The sequence below is a fragment of the Oncorhynchus mykiss genome, chromosome 17 (genome assembly GCF_057628025.1).
Source record: "Oncorhynchus mykiss isolate SJ-2025 chromosome 17, ASM5762802v1, whole genome shotgun sequence".
In the NCBI taxonomy this organism is placed as follows: domain Eukaryota; kingdom Metazoa; phylum Chordata; class Actinopteri; order Salmoniformes; family Salmonidae; genus Oncorhynchus; species Oncorhynchus mykiss.
Window position 1 is genome coordinate 11,538,650 of NC_143038.1, and position 15,350 is coordinate 11,553,999.

General features: G+C 43.8%; 2 protein-coding genes across 5 annotated transcripts; both read right to left on the bottom strand.

The window, feature by feature from the left end:
* Nucleotides 1-407: 407 nt before the first annotated feature.
* polg2 (polymerase (DNA directed), gamma 2, accessory subunit) lies at nucleotides 408-5,180 on the bottom strand. Its single transcript, XM_021568083.3, has 8 exons — nucleotides 4,414-5,180; nucleotides 4,164-4,269; nucleotides 3,567-3,672; nucleotides 2,695-2,880; nucleotides 1,729-1,869; nucleotides 1,496-1,576; nucleotides 1,316-1,416; nucleotides 408-1,043 (listed from the first exon to the last, which is right to left on the bottom strand). Exons 1-8 carry the CDS (start codon nucleotides 4,913-4,915, stop codon nucleotides 878-880), a joined length of 1,389 nt encoding a protein of 462 aa, XP_021423758.2. The 5' UTR covers nucleotides 4,916-5,180; the 3' UTR covers nucleotides 408-877.
* Nucleotides 5,181-5,362: 182 nt separating this feature from the next.
* On the bottom strand, nucleotides 5,363-14,045 carry LOC110493678 (putative ATP-dependent RNA helicase DDX5). Of its 4 annotated transcripts, none has more exons than XR_016487741.1 (13): nucleotides 13,800-14,045; nucleotides 10,440-10,617; nucleotides 10,233-10,329; nucleotides 10,001-10,134; nucleotides 9,835-9,900; nucleotides 9,595-9,736; nucleotides 9,313-9,473; nucleotides 8,702-8,874; nucleotides 8,423-8,533; nucleotides 8,269-8,330; nucleotides 6,939-8,160; nucleotides 6,409-6,630; nucleotides 5,363-6,168 (listed from the first exon to the last, which is right to left on the bottom strand). XR_016487741.1 is itself a non-coding variant. In XM_036949675.2 (13 exons), the coding sequence occupies exons 1-13, from the start codon at nucleotides 13,838-13,840 to the stop codon at nucleotides 5,720-5,722; spliced, it is 1,896 nt and encodes a 631-aa protein (XP_036805570.2). In that variant the 5' UTR covers nucleotides 13,841-14,042; the 3' UTR covers nucleotides 5,363-5,719. The 4 variants fall into 4 exon arrangements, 2 of the variants coding, with proteins under 2 accessions (XP_036805570.2, XP_021423757.1); XR_016487742.1 differs by having other exon boundaries at nucleotides 6,393-6,630; nucleotides 13,800-14,042; XM_036949675.2 differs by having other exon boundaries at nucleotides 8,101-8,160; nucleotides 13,800-14,042.
* Between the last annotated feature and the right edge of the window lie 1,305 nt (nucleotides 14,046-15,350).

The following is a 15,350-nucleotide window of genomic DNA, read 5'->3' on the forward strand; positions in this document are numbered from 1 at the left end:
GAGAGAGTTTGCTGCACTGAAAGTAAATGGGCTGAATAATTTTGCACGCCCAATTTTTCAGTTTTTGATTTGTTTAAAAAGTTTGAAATATCCAATAAATGTCGTTCCACTTCATGATTGTGTCCCACTTGTTGTTGATTCGTCGCAAAAAAATACAGTTTTATATCTTTATGTTTGAAGCCTGAAATGTGGCAAAAGGTCGCAAAGTTCAAGGGGGCCGAATACTTTTGCAAGGCACTGTATGTATATATATATATATATATATATATACACATATACATATATACATACATACATATACTTAATCATGTTTTGTTGACCCGTAGAAAAAGTTCCATATGAGAATTTGCTGCTGATATGACAGCATTTGTGTGACACTGACAACAAAATGATAACCACAAAGTGAAAATGATTAACAACTTTTAATATAGTATCCTAGATAGTCAAATTGGCTTTGAGCTACAGTTATCCAAAACAAACACATATAGACAGCTTTCCTGCTGCCCATGAGGGCCCACCACCCCATTCTTTGACAGTCTACTTTGACATTTTGCCAAATGTCAGTTTTCAATCAATGGAGTTTGATTAAGTGCACCGTGCTATGGCATGTGACGTGAATGGGCAAAGCGGTGAGGGAGGAGCACCCTTCTCAAATAAAACAGTAATCTGCAACACTCGGCCATGTTGTCAACAAGGCAGCATCGTTCAGATCCATATAACATCTAGTATTGTTGCTTAATCTACATCCCTTCGGTTTAAAGCTGAATTCACCAACGGCTAAAATGGGGCACCTGGCTCACGCCCGGGAGGCAGTCCGGTTCCAAAACAAATGTAATCCATGCTAACCCGGTTCACCCGGGACATTAATATTACTCCCTCATATGTTCTGTGCAGCAGATATGTATCTGGCCAGAAAGTTCTTGACCTCGGAGATGTGCATGGTCTCCTTGATGGTGGTGTCGCGGCTTCGCACCTGCAGTAGGCCACTCTCAAGAGTGTTGTCACTGATCACCACAGTGAACAGCACCCCCATCTCGTCATACCTGGGCACACAGGCACCAAACATACTTACAGTTGGGTCCCCACAGGGAAACAGTACAGCTATCGAGATCACCTTCAGTGAAGTCAAACGTCAACATGTTACATAATTCTGTATACACCAAATTGCATGGTCACTAAATAGGTGTGGCTTTTGATGTCAAAATTCTATTGTATTCAGAATGTATCCAACAGTAGACAACACATGAAATCCATTACATGAAATGATAAACCACAACATAAAGAAATATACTATCATGGTATGAAGAAGTTTTACTTTGTGTTCAGCTGCTCCATTGAGGTTGGCATGGTTTCAAGATATCCAGGCCATGCAGAGACTCCCCCTTCCAAGAACTCCTTCAGTAAGCCTTCACAAACCTAAGATGTAGAATAGAATTGTAGAACTACACTCAGAGTCCTATTGAATAACTTTGTGTATATCTCAATAGTTTCCTACCTGTCTTAGTTCCACAGTGGCTCCCCTTCCCATGTCCAAGGCCACTTTGACTGGAGACAAAATAGGATGGAGCTTCAAAACCTACAAGGGCAACAAGAAGTCAGTGTGTGTAGCACATTCTAATTTCCATCAGTTCAAAAAACAGAAGTAATGTTGGATGCTCAAGTTTTCACCCATGTTATCAGAGATGTAACCCTACGAAAGCTAATGTGGAAAGGACTTAGGCGTCTCACCTTTCTCTGCTGTAGCCTCTGTTTGCTGTCGACTTTCTTCACTTGCTGGAGTGAGTTGTACAGGTACGCCAACACTCCTCGCTCTAGGTTTCCAGTTACGGAGATGGCATAGGGGACGACTGACTTCCTTCCATCTAGGCACTGTGCATAACAGTCAGAAAACATATGGAGCATTGATATGATTAATACAATCTTACTTTAATAACAAAAATATGTTTTATTGTCACATACAACACATTTAACTAGACTTATCCGGTGTATTACAGGGTCAGCCATACTGCCCTACCAAGCAAAAAAGGCAGTACCTGCTCATAGCGTGGAACTGAGAATAATTGCTTTTATTTACTTTGATTTCACAGAAACCTAGTGCAGTTACTGCTAATATGACCCACATTTTCTCCAAAACAGAGGCAGGATACTTGTCCACATGATTAAGCATGTATTTAACGTAGCAAGAATGATATTAACTCATTTTTGACGAAATTAGCAGTTACTGCCTTTTTGCTTGTTAGGGCGTCATAGATGTACGACGCACCTGGAGCAAATTAGGGTTAAGTGCCTTGCTCAAGGGCACAGAGATTCTTCACCTTGTCAGCTCGGGTATTCAAACCAGAGACCTTATGGTTAATGGCATAATGCTCTAACTGCTAGGCTACCTGCCGCCACACAACTGACCACAGGCGACCAGTGGCACCTTAATTGGGGAGGATGGGCTCAGAGTAATGGCTGGAACAGAACTAATGGAATGGTATCGAACAAATCTAACACATGGTTTCCATGTGTTTAATATCATTCCATTCCAGCTATTGTTATGAGCCGTCCTCCCCTCAGCAGCCTCCTGTGCAACTGACATATTGTGAAAAATGATTAAGATCCACTCCTAAGTTGTTTTATAGTGACAGCAAAAGAGGGATAGGGTATTAACTGCAGTTTTGTCCCTGCAGAAGAAGGCATCATTACACTGACCTGTAGTTTGTTGCGAGCGCTCTTGTGTGTCTGCAGCAACTCCGCATCCCCTCGGCTCAACAGAGTCTCCAGGGCCTCTTGGCCCCATGGGAAATTGTACACAATTTTCACACCACGAGACGCCCGGCCTGCCAGCTCCTCTTCTGTTATGTCACTGCAGCTGAAGTCGGACGGGCCCAGGGCAAACTGGATCATAGATGAATGGAGGGACAGGATTGGATGGACAGAGAGATGCGATTAGAGAAAAGTACTTTACCATCCACATTAAGTCAAGTTGTCTTTCAGTATTACAAATATCAACATAGAAACAATGTAGTTTCTATAAATTTCAAATCAGACATTGAAACTGATCTTGACCACAACGTATTGAAATTGGATCAGCCCCGTGCTTCACGGTTGGGATGGTGTTCTTCGGCTTGCAAGCCTCCCCCTTTTTGGGATTGATTTGCACTTTTCGCACCAAAGTACGTTCATCTCTAGGATACAGAACGCGTCTCCTTCCTGAGCGGTACGACGGCTGCGTGGTCCCATGGTGTTTATACCTGCGTACTATTGTTTTTACAGATGAACGTGGTACCTTCAGGCGTTTGGAAATTGCTCCCAAGGATGAACCAGACTTGTGGAGACCTACCATTTTTTTTCTGACATCTTGGCTGATTTCTTTTGATTTTCCCATTATGTCAAGCAAAGAGGCACTGAGTTTGAAGGTAGGCCTTGAAATACAGCCACAGGTACACCTCCAAATGACTCAAATTATGTCAATTAGCCTACCAGAAGCTTCTTCGACTTCAAATCAAGATGCAGATTCATTTGCAGACAGAGAAACTGATCTTGACCACAACGTATTGAAATTGGATCAGAAAGTGACCCACCTTTCTCCACCACTGCAGCCGATGCCGTGCCCAGTAGTCCAACCACTGTGAGGAGGTGCGGGGCGAGCAGAACCACACCAAAGAGGACTGGGTAACTTCATCTGGGCTGCCAGGAATTGACACACAGAATAGGGGTTAAAGGTAGACTCTGCAAAACGACTTTGCCACGAGCAGCACCGCAGATATTGAGTTGAGCGATATACAAAACTTTGCTCAGACAGTCACACACAGTATGTGTGCATACGCACAGGTTCGAGTCATGCTGTTGGAATGTCATAGGTACGGGACCAAAACAGTGGAGAAGTTGAACCTCGCGCTTCAGCGCTCTTAGTTGTTGCAGGAATTGAACCACTATGCTTTTTACTTTCTGAATGTACGTCATCTCGCTGAGTCTACCTTTAAAGCGCACAACTACTCTTTAGTCTGCTATGCCCAGGTGTTATTATAGCAATCTGCCATCTCAAATAAAACAAGAACATATGACTTAGGTTAAATCTACGCTAAATTAGATCTATTTGCACTTTGAATAAGCACAATGGTAACTGATCACAGTGCATGTGAATAGTTCATGTGATTTAAGGGAGGAGTTAGCCTCACCAACTAGGTCCACCTGATGGCTGGAAGCACAATCCGGTCTCAGCCAGGCCGAACGGCAACTTTCGGTTCACTAGTTCCAAAGAGGGCACATATTGCTCCAAAGCACCTGGAGGGGGTTGGGGGGGAGCATTGACCATGTTAGCCTGGAAACCCAACGTTGAATTTAATTTAACTAGTTGATTTATGTCCTGAAGCATGCACACAGGTAAAAATAGCAGAGGTGTACAATACAACACCCAATGATAGTTACCTTGGAAAAGACTAGTTCGAAGAGATGCACCATTCTGGATATGGGTCTGTAGCTTCTGAATAAGTTGGTCCTTACTTAGCTCTCGCTGGGAAAGTATTTGACGTAGGTTCTCGGTGTCAACAACCCTCAATTGTCCATCCCTCTCGGTAGTTCTGTTCTTACTAGCGTGTAGAGTGCTTATCCCAAACACCTCGGCCCTGAACCCTATCACAGAGTTCCACCACTGTTCAATAATGTTATTTTTAAGTTCCATACCAAGTGGTCCATATCCACAGTTGGTTCCGCGCTGAAAATAATCTCTATGAAGTTGGCCAGAAGCTATGTAATACCTGTCAGTGCATAGCTGCATCAGTGTTTTGGTATGGTCGGAGTCCTCAGCGACAGACCTGACAGGAGTTGCAGTACTGCAGTGCTGACGTGAAAAAGCTACCCTGCAGCAGTGTGAGGTTCTTGGTATATTCTCACATCTCCAGATGAGTCGTCTAACACAGTAAGTGAGCATGTTTAGTGGTCACTCATTCCGTTATTGAAAAGAAGTTAGGCACGCGTCAAGCTGCAATTAACCTAGCAATGCATTGCGTGCGGTCTCACATTTTAGAAGTAATTCCCAGGTTGAAATCACGTTAGAAAAGGACACCTGCGAATTATACCACGAGTAGTTTCGGCAAAGCCTGGCAACTTAATACAAATACTCAATTTCTAAAATACTTGCAACCATGTGTAAAGCGTAAACTGGGCGCACCCGGAAGTAAAGCTATGTCTACGTCACTTCCGTGTCGACATGACAGAAAGACAAGTTCTCATCTTTAACTTGTTACCTTATGGTTATACTTGTGCAATTAGGAATGTTTGCTATTTTCTTGTGGTATGATTGAATTGTTTTAAAATAAAATCCACGAAGATTAAATGCTGAATGAATACTCAATAGAAGAATGAACCACCACAAAACTTCAATTTAATTGTTTTATTTGAAGGCCCATGCATGTCCCCCAAGTAAGATCTTAACATATCACTTTAAACATAACACTAACTCAAAATCTGCATTACTTAGTAAAAATAAATTACTGAGGAATGTAACAAATAAAAACAGTCAAGGAGATGTGCACCAGTTAGATGCACTTCAACAGCCCCCATTGGGACTCATTTCAATGCTTGGGGTTACTGAAGAATTCCAACCCTGCTGTAAGCAAAAAAAGTTAAACAGTACAGAGGATAATAATAATAAAATATTTAAAGACGGGGGGGGGGGGGGGGGGGGGAGTTGTGGTTTGGTTGTGAATTGTGCACACAATCTACACCTAGTCAGTTACTGTGGGAAAGGGGGAGGCATAGAGTAGGGTACCATGGGTGGGGGTTGTTGGGACTGCTGTGCCTGTGGGTTAAAGGGGAATGGTGGGCGACCCATGCCGTTTGGGGCAGCCGCCTGCGCAGCTCCAAACTGTGGAGGGGCCTGGAAGTTCTGGCCTCCGAACGCACCCACCTGGTTGGTGGCGCCGAAGCTAGCCTGTCCGTTGCTGCCGTAGCTGTTGCCGTAGCTACCGCCAGAGCTAGCGCCCTTGTCATAGGTGCTACCCCCGTAGCCCACTCCGTTTTGGGTTTTTGTGCCGAAGGCACTCTTTGGTCCCCCACCGAACCCCCTGTCGCTATCCTTGTCCCTGTAACTACCACCACCACCACCACCACCGTAACTCCTCCCCCCAGAATACCTATCTCGCCGGTCATCCCTAAAGCCACCTCTTCCCCCCCCGCCACGACCTGGAAAACAAGACAAAAGAGACAGGGCAGTGGTGAGACTGGTAGCAGTGATGGGTGTCAAAGACATTTAAACTAAAATGATAGTTGACAAATATGGTGAGAACAAGGTGGGTCATCTTCGTATTTAATTTTAAGAAGCTGTGCCCCAAAACCCTTCAAATAGATGTCTAATCTATAAAATCGAAATGTCTGCAGATGTAACCACAGCCTTGTTCGCATCTCACCCGCCATAGGAATTACCTCCTCTGGCCTCTGCCATCTGGAGGAGCTTGGGGTTGATAGCCTGGTTAGCTTCGCGGAGCACAGCTATGAGGTCACTGGCCTGTTTCATGTTGTTGGGGGTGAAGAAGGTGTAGGCGGTGCCTGTTTTTTGACTGCGGGCCGTGCGTCCAATGCGGTGGATATAGTCCTCAGAGGAGTTAGGATAGTCATAATTTATGACAAATTTCACATCCTCCACATCTGTAAAGTGTTGCAGTGTGGCAAAAAGGACACCATACAGGATTTTGCACACCACAACAGCCAGACCAAAGGACAAGGTTAGCATTGAGAATGGAGAGCTAAAAGGTTCCAGAGACTGGATACTTAGCTGAGCTGCAAAGAACGGGGTTAACCAACACAATCCAAGAAAAACGTTCTACTCCATGGGAATACTACTGTGGGAAGAGAGAAACGAGATGCACACTCCATTTGCTTACCATATCAAAAAATGGCATTCTCCCTCCCTTTTTTTAACCAGGGGAGGAAAAGAACTGGATTTGAAGTCTTACCATTAAGGAGTATGCATTCACTAGTCCTTTCCCAATGCAGCGAACTCCCCCACAAATTGTCAAGTGACATCCAGGAGCTTCTACGCAGTAGGGCCGCTATGTGCACTGTTGCCTCCTCGTGTGCCAATATAGGACCTTTCAGTTGGTATGGGTTCTGAAGGTCCTTTTTCCCAGTCACACTCATAAGAAGCTTGCTAATAAAGGCCTCACTGCACGTCTTGCCAAGACCGAATAGACCAAGTACTAATTTGAGGGGGGACCCAAAAAATGCAAAAATGAAAAAGGTCCAAGTATTGACCCCTGTGGTGCCCCTCAGAGAGCATAGAGCACCCCGCCCCCATCAGTCTCGTCTAGGCAAGATCTTCCCAGAAGCCAGTGTTCGTTCACTTGAGAAAATGTCTCTCGTTGGCAGGTCTCGACATGACTTTAAAAAGCAGGCGAGGGAGGAACTTTGGTTTTTGAAGCTCTTCTATTTTCACTTTCTCTAGATGTTCCCATAGCCCCTTAAAACACGTGCCAGTTTCTCATCAATTTCAATTCGACAACAGTAAGTTGAAAACTGCTCTCTCCATTTCAAGAAAACCAGTGCTTTGAGTGAGGGAGAAAAATAGATAGCAATGGAAAGCCGTGACATTCGCAACGACCATGCTTTTTTGGGAACAAGCTCCGCAACTAACAGAATCGCTCCAAATCTCAAAACAGTGACTTGCAATACAGTGCCCTCTACAAAACGCATGCAAGGCAAATGGTCACGTCAAGCATTTGTGTGTGTAACGTTTGAGTTGGAAACGTCTCGAAGGCATTTCAGGTAAAAATCCATGGACAGAGAACAAATAATGTCATGTATAAAAAATAAAAAAAAAGATATCAGAAACAAGGCTTAGCCACACTGCCTTTTGACTTGAGGATTACTGGCACACAGAGCTTTCACCTCTCTAGGCCCACTGGGTGGCAGCCAGTGGGGCAACTTCATTTCCAATATGTCCTCCTTCCCCCTCGAGGCCTGGGACTTGTCATGCCTAGGCCCTGCCACAAAGACTGCACCTTTAGGTGAGAAAAACTCAGAAAATGCATAGAAGTTAAAGAAAGCCAAAACCACTTTCTTTAAAAAGTGAAAATATTGAGGAAAACAACCAGAGGGTTTAACCAAAGCCATACTGACCTAGACCGCGGGAGGCCACGTCGGTGGCGATGAGGATGGGGGCCTTGCCGTATTTGAACTCTGTGGAAAGAGCAACTTCAATTATACAAGTCCATAACATTGTTGTGAAAAAACATTATTATTATTATAATTATATATATTTTTTTATAGAAAATATTTCAGGCATACCATTGAGAACCCAGTCCCTCTCCTGCTGGCTCTTGTCTCCATGGATACCCATTGCTGGCCAGCTGTAACAAACAAACATGGACTTCAGAGGCATGACTCATTACAGGGAGAATGATTTACCAGTTAAATGAGACACTACTGTGATGACACTTACCCATCTCGTCTCATCCTCCTGGTGAGCTCGTCGCAGCGTCTCTTGGTCTCGGTAAAGATGATTGTCTTGTTCTCCTTCTCGCTCATGATCTCTTCCAGCAGCCGGAGGAGTCTTCAGTGTAAAAGACAAGAGACCGGATACAAATTGACATGACTCACACTATATCCTGGATGAGACAAATGAATGACCAAATGAAGAGTTCTTCGATTTGAATTCCTTCAATTATGAAGCAGTGTAAATGTGACGTTTGGCTTTGCTGAGGAGGAATGGGTCACTCACTTGTCATCCTTCTCGCCGTCGTTGCACACGTCCACTATCTGCAGGATGTTGTGGTTAGCGCTGAGCTGCAGCGCACCCACGTTGATTTGGACGTACTGCTTCAGGAAGTCCTCAGCCAGCTGGCGCACCTCCTTGGGCCAGGTGGCACTCCACATGAGGGTCTGACGATCCGGCTGAGAGAACAGAGAAAATAGATTACTTAAAGGATTTGATAAAATACTAAATGGCTGATCCTACAGGAAAATCTAATCAAATTCTAGTCGTCACATGCGCCGAATACAACAGGTATAGATTTGACAATGAAATGCTTACTTACAAGCACTTAACCAACAATGCAGTTCAAGAAAGAGTTCAGAAAATATTTAATAAAGAAGTTAAAAAAAATAAAAATCATAAAAACACAAAATAACAATCCCAAGGCTATATACACAGGGGTTATCTGTACCGAGTCAATGTGCAGGGGTACAGGTTAGTCATGGTATGCAGACTCTGCAATGATTTGTCAAAGTCCAATGGGAATTCTGCCAATTGAAATCAGCAGCAAGTATTGAATGAGCCTTTATACTGAAGAATTCTAGCAAAGGGAATTGCGTTGAGTCAAAGCCACATACTCGAATTTGGTCCACAATTTTGCGGATTTGGGGCTCGAAGCCCATGTCCAGCATACGGTCAGCCTCGTCCAGCACAAGGTAAGTACACCTGCGAAGGTTGGTCTTCCCAGCCTCCAGGAAGTCTATGAGACGCCCTGGGGTGGCAATACAGATCTCAACACCTAGGGGGGGAAAACAGACAACACTCACTCAGATGTCTGCCTCTATCACCAAAATTATTTAATACAGAATCAACTTATTGAGCAAACAATTGAAAGCAAAACAAAAGTGGTGGATAGATACCTCTCTCAAGGTCCCGAATCTGGGGTCCTTTGGGGGCTCCACCATAGACGCAGACTGACTTCAGGCGGGAGGCCCTGCCGTACTCAGCGGCAACCTGCTGCACCTGCTGAGCCAGCTCACGGGTCGGGGCCAGCACCAAACACTGAGAAACAAAGATAGCGACAAGTGTTATTCAGCTGGACTCACCCTGTAAAAACTAATAGGGATGTTCTCTATTCAAGAGGCTTATGGTGTACTTACTATAGGTCCGTCTCCATGCTCCAAGAATGGCTGGTGTTGAATGTGCACGATTGCAGGCAGCAGATACTGTGAAAAAAAAAAAAAAAAAAACTGAGCTCAAATGGTTCAACTGCACAAATGTACCAGAAAGATGCTACTAAGCGTAGTTTTAAATCAATGTACTTACAGCAAGGGTTTTACCGGAGCCTGTCTGGGCGATGCCCACCATGTCTTTCCCACTGAGGGCCAGAGGCCAGCCCTGAGCCTGGATAGGAGTTGGCTCAGCCCATCCTTGTTTGGCAATCACATCCATCACATAATCTGAAAAAGACAAAGTTAGATTACATATGAGATTCAATTCCACCATTTTATACAACCAGCTTGTTCTTAAGCGAAGTTGGAAGAGCGGTTTTACTCACTTGGAAAATTGGCCTCGTGAAACTTCATCATGGGCTTGGGGCAGTCTCTGCCTTTCACTGTTACGTCTTTACTTCGCAGGTAGTTCTCCACCTCTTGCTGCAATCAGACACATAAAAAGATTGTACATAGGCAAAGATCATTTGAATCAAAAGGTTTAGACCACACTCAAATCAGATGGAAAGGAAATAACTGCCTGGGTCACTTACAGGTGGTCTGCGGGTCACATCCGGATGCTCCTGGTAGAAGTTCTTCTCGAACTTTGGGAGCTCATCCATGTTCCAGTGTTTTTTGCGCAGCCTTTCACCTGGGTTGCCAAATTTCCCCTGAGGGGGTCCACCCCTACTGCCACCACCGCCGCCTCCAAAACGAGGTGCAGCTCCATACCTGAAATAGTAGGGGGAACATCCTAATGTTTGATGACTGAGCATACAGTGAATGCTGGGTTGAAGTCAGATGGTTATGCATTGAGGAACTGATACCTCAGGAACTGATACCTCACATTCCCCCATGAATGCATGGCTTGATGAGTACTACAACAGCTACCATAACATAAATTAGGTTCCCTTTGTCCAAGATTTGGCAAACGTTACTCCTTAGTGTTCATTAATTGACAAATTGGCTCTGGAAGCCAAACACTCCATCTAAACGTGAATTGGTTCTAGAAACAAATCTGTCTACTTTAATACGTCAAAATAATTTCAAATGGAAAATATACGAGCTGTAAACCATTTAACAGTTACGGCCGACAGTAGTTTTCAGTGACGTCTGTGGCATCTGTCTTCCGTTTACAAACAGGTGTTCTGAGACGCAGGTGTCTAAATAGTGCAGGTAGTCCACTCTCTCTTCCGTAAACAAGCGCTGTAACATGGCCGTGTGGGTACCTGAACCCAATACATGTGTGTATCAATTTTTCAAATATGAAAGATAAGGTTTTTATGTTTCCAAGCCCATACCGCAATCGATGCATTTAAATTTTAAGACTGAGCATCCTAGCTCTTATCTTAACACTTAATTACAATTTGGCATTAACACTGGAATGATAGATGAGCAGAAGATGAATGTGAAAGTAGAGCTACTGGGGTGCAATGGAACAAAAAAATAAATATCAATGTGGGGATGAGGTAGTTGGGTGGGATATTTACAGATGGGCTGTGTACACCTGACAACTGATGCTTAAAGTTAGTGAGGGAGATATGAGTCTCAAGCGTCAGTGATTTTTGCAATTCGATCCAGTCACTGGCAGCAGAGAACTGGAAGGAAAAGTGGCCAGAGGAGTTGGCTTTGGGGGTAACCTGTGAAATATACCTGCTGGAGCGAGTGCTATGGGTGGGTGCTGCTATGGTGACCAGTGAGCTGAGATAAGGCAAAGACTTATAGATGACCTGGAGCCAGTGCGTTTGGCGATGAATATGAAGCAAGGCCCAGCCAACAAGAGCATACAGGTCGCAGTGGTGGGTAGTATATGGGGCTTTGGTGACACAACGGATGGCACTGTGATAGATTGCATCCAATTTGCTGAGTAGAGTTGAAATATTTTGTAAATGATCGCCGAAGTCATAGATCGGTAGGATGGTCAGTTTTATGAGGGTATGTTTGGCAGCATGAGTGAAGGATGCATTGTTGCGAAATAGGAAGCTGATTCTAGATTTAATGTGAGCCTGGAAGGAGAGTTTAGTCTAACCAGACACCTAGGTATTTGTAGTTGTCCACATATTCTAAGTCACAACCGTCCAGATTAGTGATGCTAGACGGGCAGGTGGTTGAAGAGCATGCATTTAGTTTTACTTGCATTTAAGAGCAGTTGGGAGGCCACGGAAGGAGTGTTGTATGGCATTGAAGCTCATCTGGGGGTTAGTTAACAGTGTCCAAAGGAGGGACAGAAGTGTACAGAATGGTGTTGTCTGCGTAGAGGTGGATCAGAGACTCACCAGCAGCAAGAGCGACATCGTTGATGTATACAGAGAAAAGAGTCGGCCCAAGAATTGAACCCCGTGGCACCCCCATAGAGACTGCCAGAGGTCTGGACAACAGGCCTTCAGATTTGACACACTGAACTATCTGAAAAGTAGTTGGTGAACCAGGCGAGGCAGTCATTTGAGAAACCAAGGCTGTTGAGTGTGCCGATAAGAATGCGGTGATTGACAGAGTCGAAAGCCTTGGCTAGATCAATGAAGACGGCTGCACAGTACTGTCTTATCGATGGAGGTTATGATATAATTTAGGACCTTGAGCGTGACTGAGGTGCACCCATGAACAGCTCGGAAACCAGATTGCATAGCGGAGAAGGTACGGTGGGATTTGAAATAGTCTGATCTGTTTGTTCACTTGGCTTTTTAGGGATTTCAGACGATACGAAAGAGGTTGAACAGGCTAGTAATAGGATTGCAACAATTGCGGCGGATCATAGTTGATAGAAAGGGTCCAGATTGTCTAGCCAGGCTGATTTGTAGTGGTCCATATTTTGCAGCTCTTTCAGAACATCAGCTATCTGAATTTGGGTGAAGGAGAAATGGGGGAGGCTTAGGCAAGTTGCTGTGGGGGGGGGGGTGCAGGGCTGTTGACCTGGGTAGCCAGGTGGAAAGCATGGCCAGCCGTTAAATTGCTTACTGAAATTCTCAGTTATCATCGTGGATTTATCGGTGGTGACAGTGTTTCCTAGCGACAGTGCAGTGGGCAGCTGCTCTTATTCTCCATGGACTTTAGTGTCCCAGAACTTTTGAGTTTGTGCTACAGTATGCAAATGTATGTTTGAAAAAGCTAACCTTTGCTTTCCCAACTGCCCTGTGTATATTGGTTCCTAACTTCCCTGAAAAGTTGCATATCGAGGGGGCTATTCGATGCTAATGCAGTACGCCACCGGATGTTTTTGTGCTGGTCAAGGGCAGTCAAGTCGGGAGTAAACCATGGGCTATATCTGTTCTTAGGTCTACATTTTTTAAAAACGGGGCATGCTTATTTAAGATGGTGAGGAAAGCACTTTTAATTACATGTGTAATGGAACGGAGAGCCACGATCAAGGGCTGGACAGCAGTGACCCATTTGCTTACACATGCAAAGATATGGTAGGTTTAACTACATTTGTTTCTGCGTCACGTTTAAACCAGTTTAGCTGCCATTTTAATTCTGGCCGGTAGAGGAGGAACAAAGGGAACCGGCCGGCATTTTGATTCGAAACAATTTTCAACATCCAAGCTGACCAAACATTCCAGGGTTCTTAACAAACATCACATACTATATTTTATGCGCCGATGTGCAAGTGTGGTGAATATGGTTATTATATCCAACATAGCATAGGCCTCTGAGAATCTCCCATTGCTAACGCGTTATTGTAGCTAGCTAATGTTAACTGTCAGCTAAACATTTGCCCGACCTGCTTGTTACATCAATTAGATCCAACAAAATGTACTTTAACACTTGATTAGGGTTCAAAGAAGTCGTATTAACATTGCACCTCAAGCCAATGGCATGGATAAACAAAACGTACCTAGCTAGCTACAGTACCGCGTTAAAACTAACCATCCTAGCTAACGATGTTAGCTAAACAGACATTAGCGTTACCTACTTACCCCCTGTCTCTGCCACGATCTCTGTCGGAAAATCCAGGCATGGTTATGCAGAGTATGAAAGTAACAAATGATAACTACGTCTATATCTTCAAACCAATCTGTGGTAAATACAAGTGGATAATCTACAAGTGCGACACGAAAATAGAAATGCCGGGCAGACAAATGTCAGTCAAAACGGTGTTCTAGCTCATAACACATTGGAACATATCAACGCGCATGTGTCTGGTACTACTTTTTCTCCTTATTTGGTCACGGAAGTTAGCTGATTGGCACAGTTTGACGTGTTATTACCCCATTTTTACAATAACCTTCATTACTTGAGCCAAATTAAGTGCCAATGTATTACTTTATTCAACATGGACAATGTATAAATAATTTTAAAACAGTAATGCAGGTACTAGACGCCACATTGTGTTTACACAGGAACACTACATTAGATACAACTTCTACTCAATAGTCTACTGAAAGAAGCAACAATACAATTTACCCCAAAATTGAAGGGAACCAAATATGTACAAAAGCAAACAGTGACCACCCCCAACGTTTGCAATTAACACCTATCTTCAAATCACATTTTGCCAATGTTCATTTTAATGCAGTCGACAGATAATGGATACCAAAGACAGTAACGTTACAGTATTAAAATGGGCAGAAACTGCTTTTCTAATCCAAAACCCAGATCACACATGTAGGCGATGTTAAGGCGACTTTGGCTAGCTAAGCTCAATCAGTCAAATCAATGTGCAATCAGTCAAATAAAAAGTCACTTATTCCATATACATGTGTTTTTTTAAACGAAAATTAAAAAGTGTCAGTTTGTCACTTTCACGAGATTGGAGTGATAACATGGTCATCTACTTAAGACATTGGCTCGAATCTCGTTTGTGCCTTTAGATTTCGAGAAAATGAACAACTAAGGAATCATTTTTCACTTCTGTCATTTTTTATTTATTTCACCTTTATTTAACCAGGTAGGCTAGTTGAGAACAAGTTCTCATTTACAACTGCAACCTGGCCAAGATAAAGCATAGCAGTGTGAACAGACAACAACACAGAGTTACACATGGAGTAAACAATAAACAAGTCAATAACACAGTAGAAAAATAAGGGGAAAAAAAGTCTATACATTGTGTACAAAAGGCATGAGGAGGTAGGCGAATAATTACAATTTAGCAGATTAACACTGGAGTGATAAATGATCAGATGGTCATGTGCAGGTAGAGATACTGGTGTGCAAAAGAGCAGAAAAGTTAATAAATAAAAACAGTATGGGGATGAGGTAGGTAAATTGGGTGGGCTATTTACCGATGGACTATGTACAGCTGCAGCGGTCGGTTAGCTGCTCAGATAGCAGATGTTTAAAGTTGGTGAGGGAGATAAAAGTCTCCAACTTCAGCGATTTTTGCAATTCGTTCCAGTCACAGGCAGCAGAGAACTGGAAGGAAAGGCGGCCAAATGAGGTGTTGGCTTTAGGGATGATCAGTGAGATACACCTGCTGGAGCGCGTGCTACGGGTGGGTATTGCCATCGTGACCAGTGAACTGGTCCTAC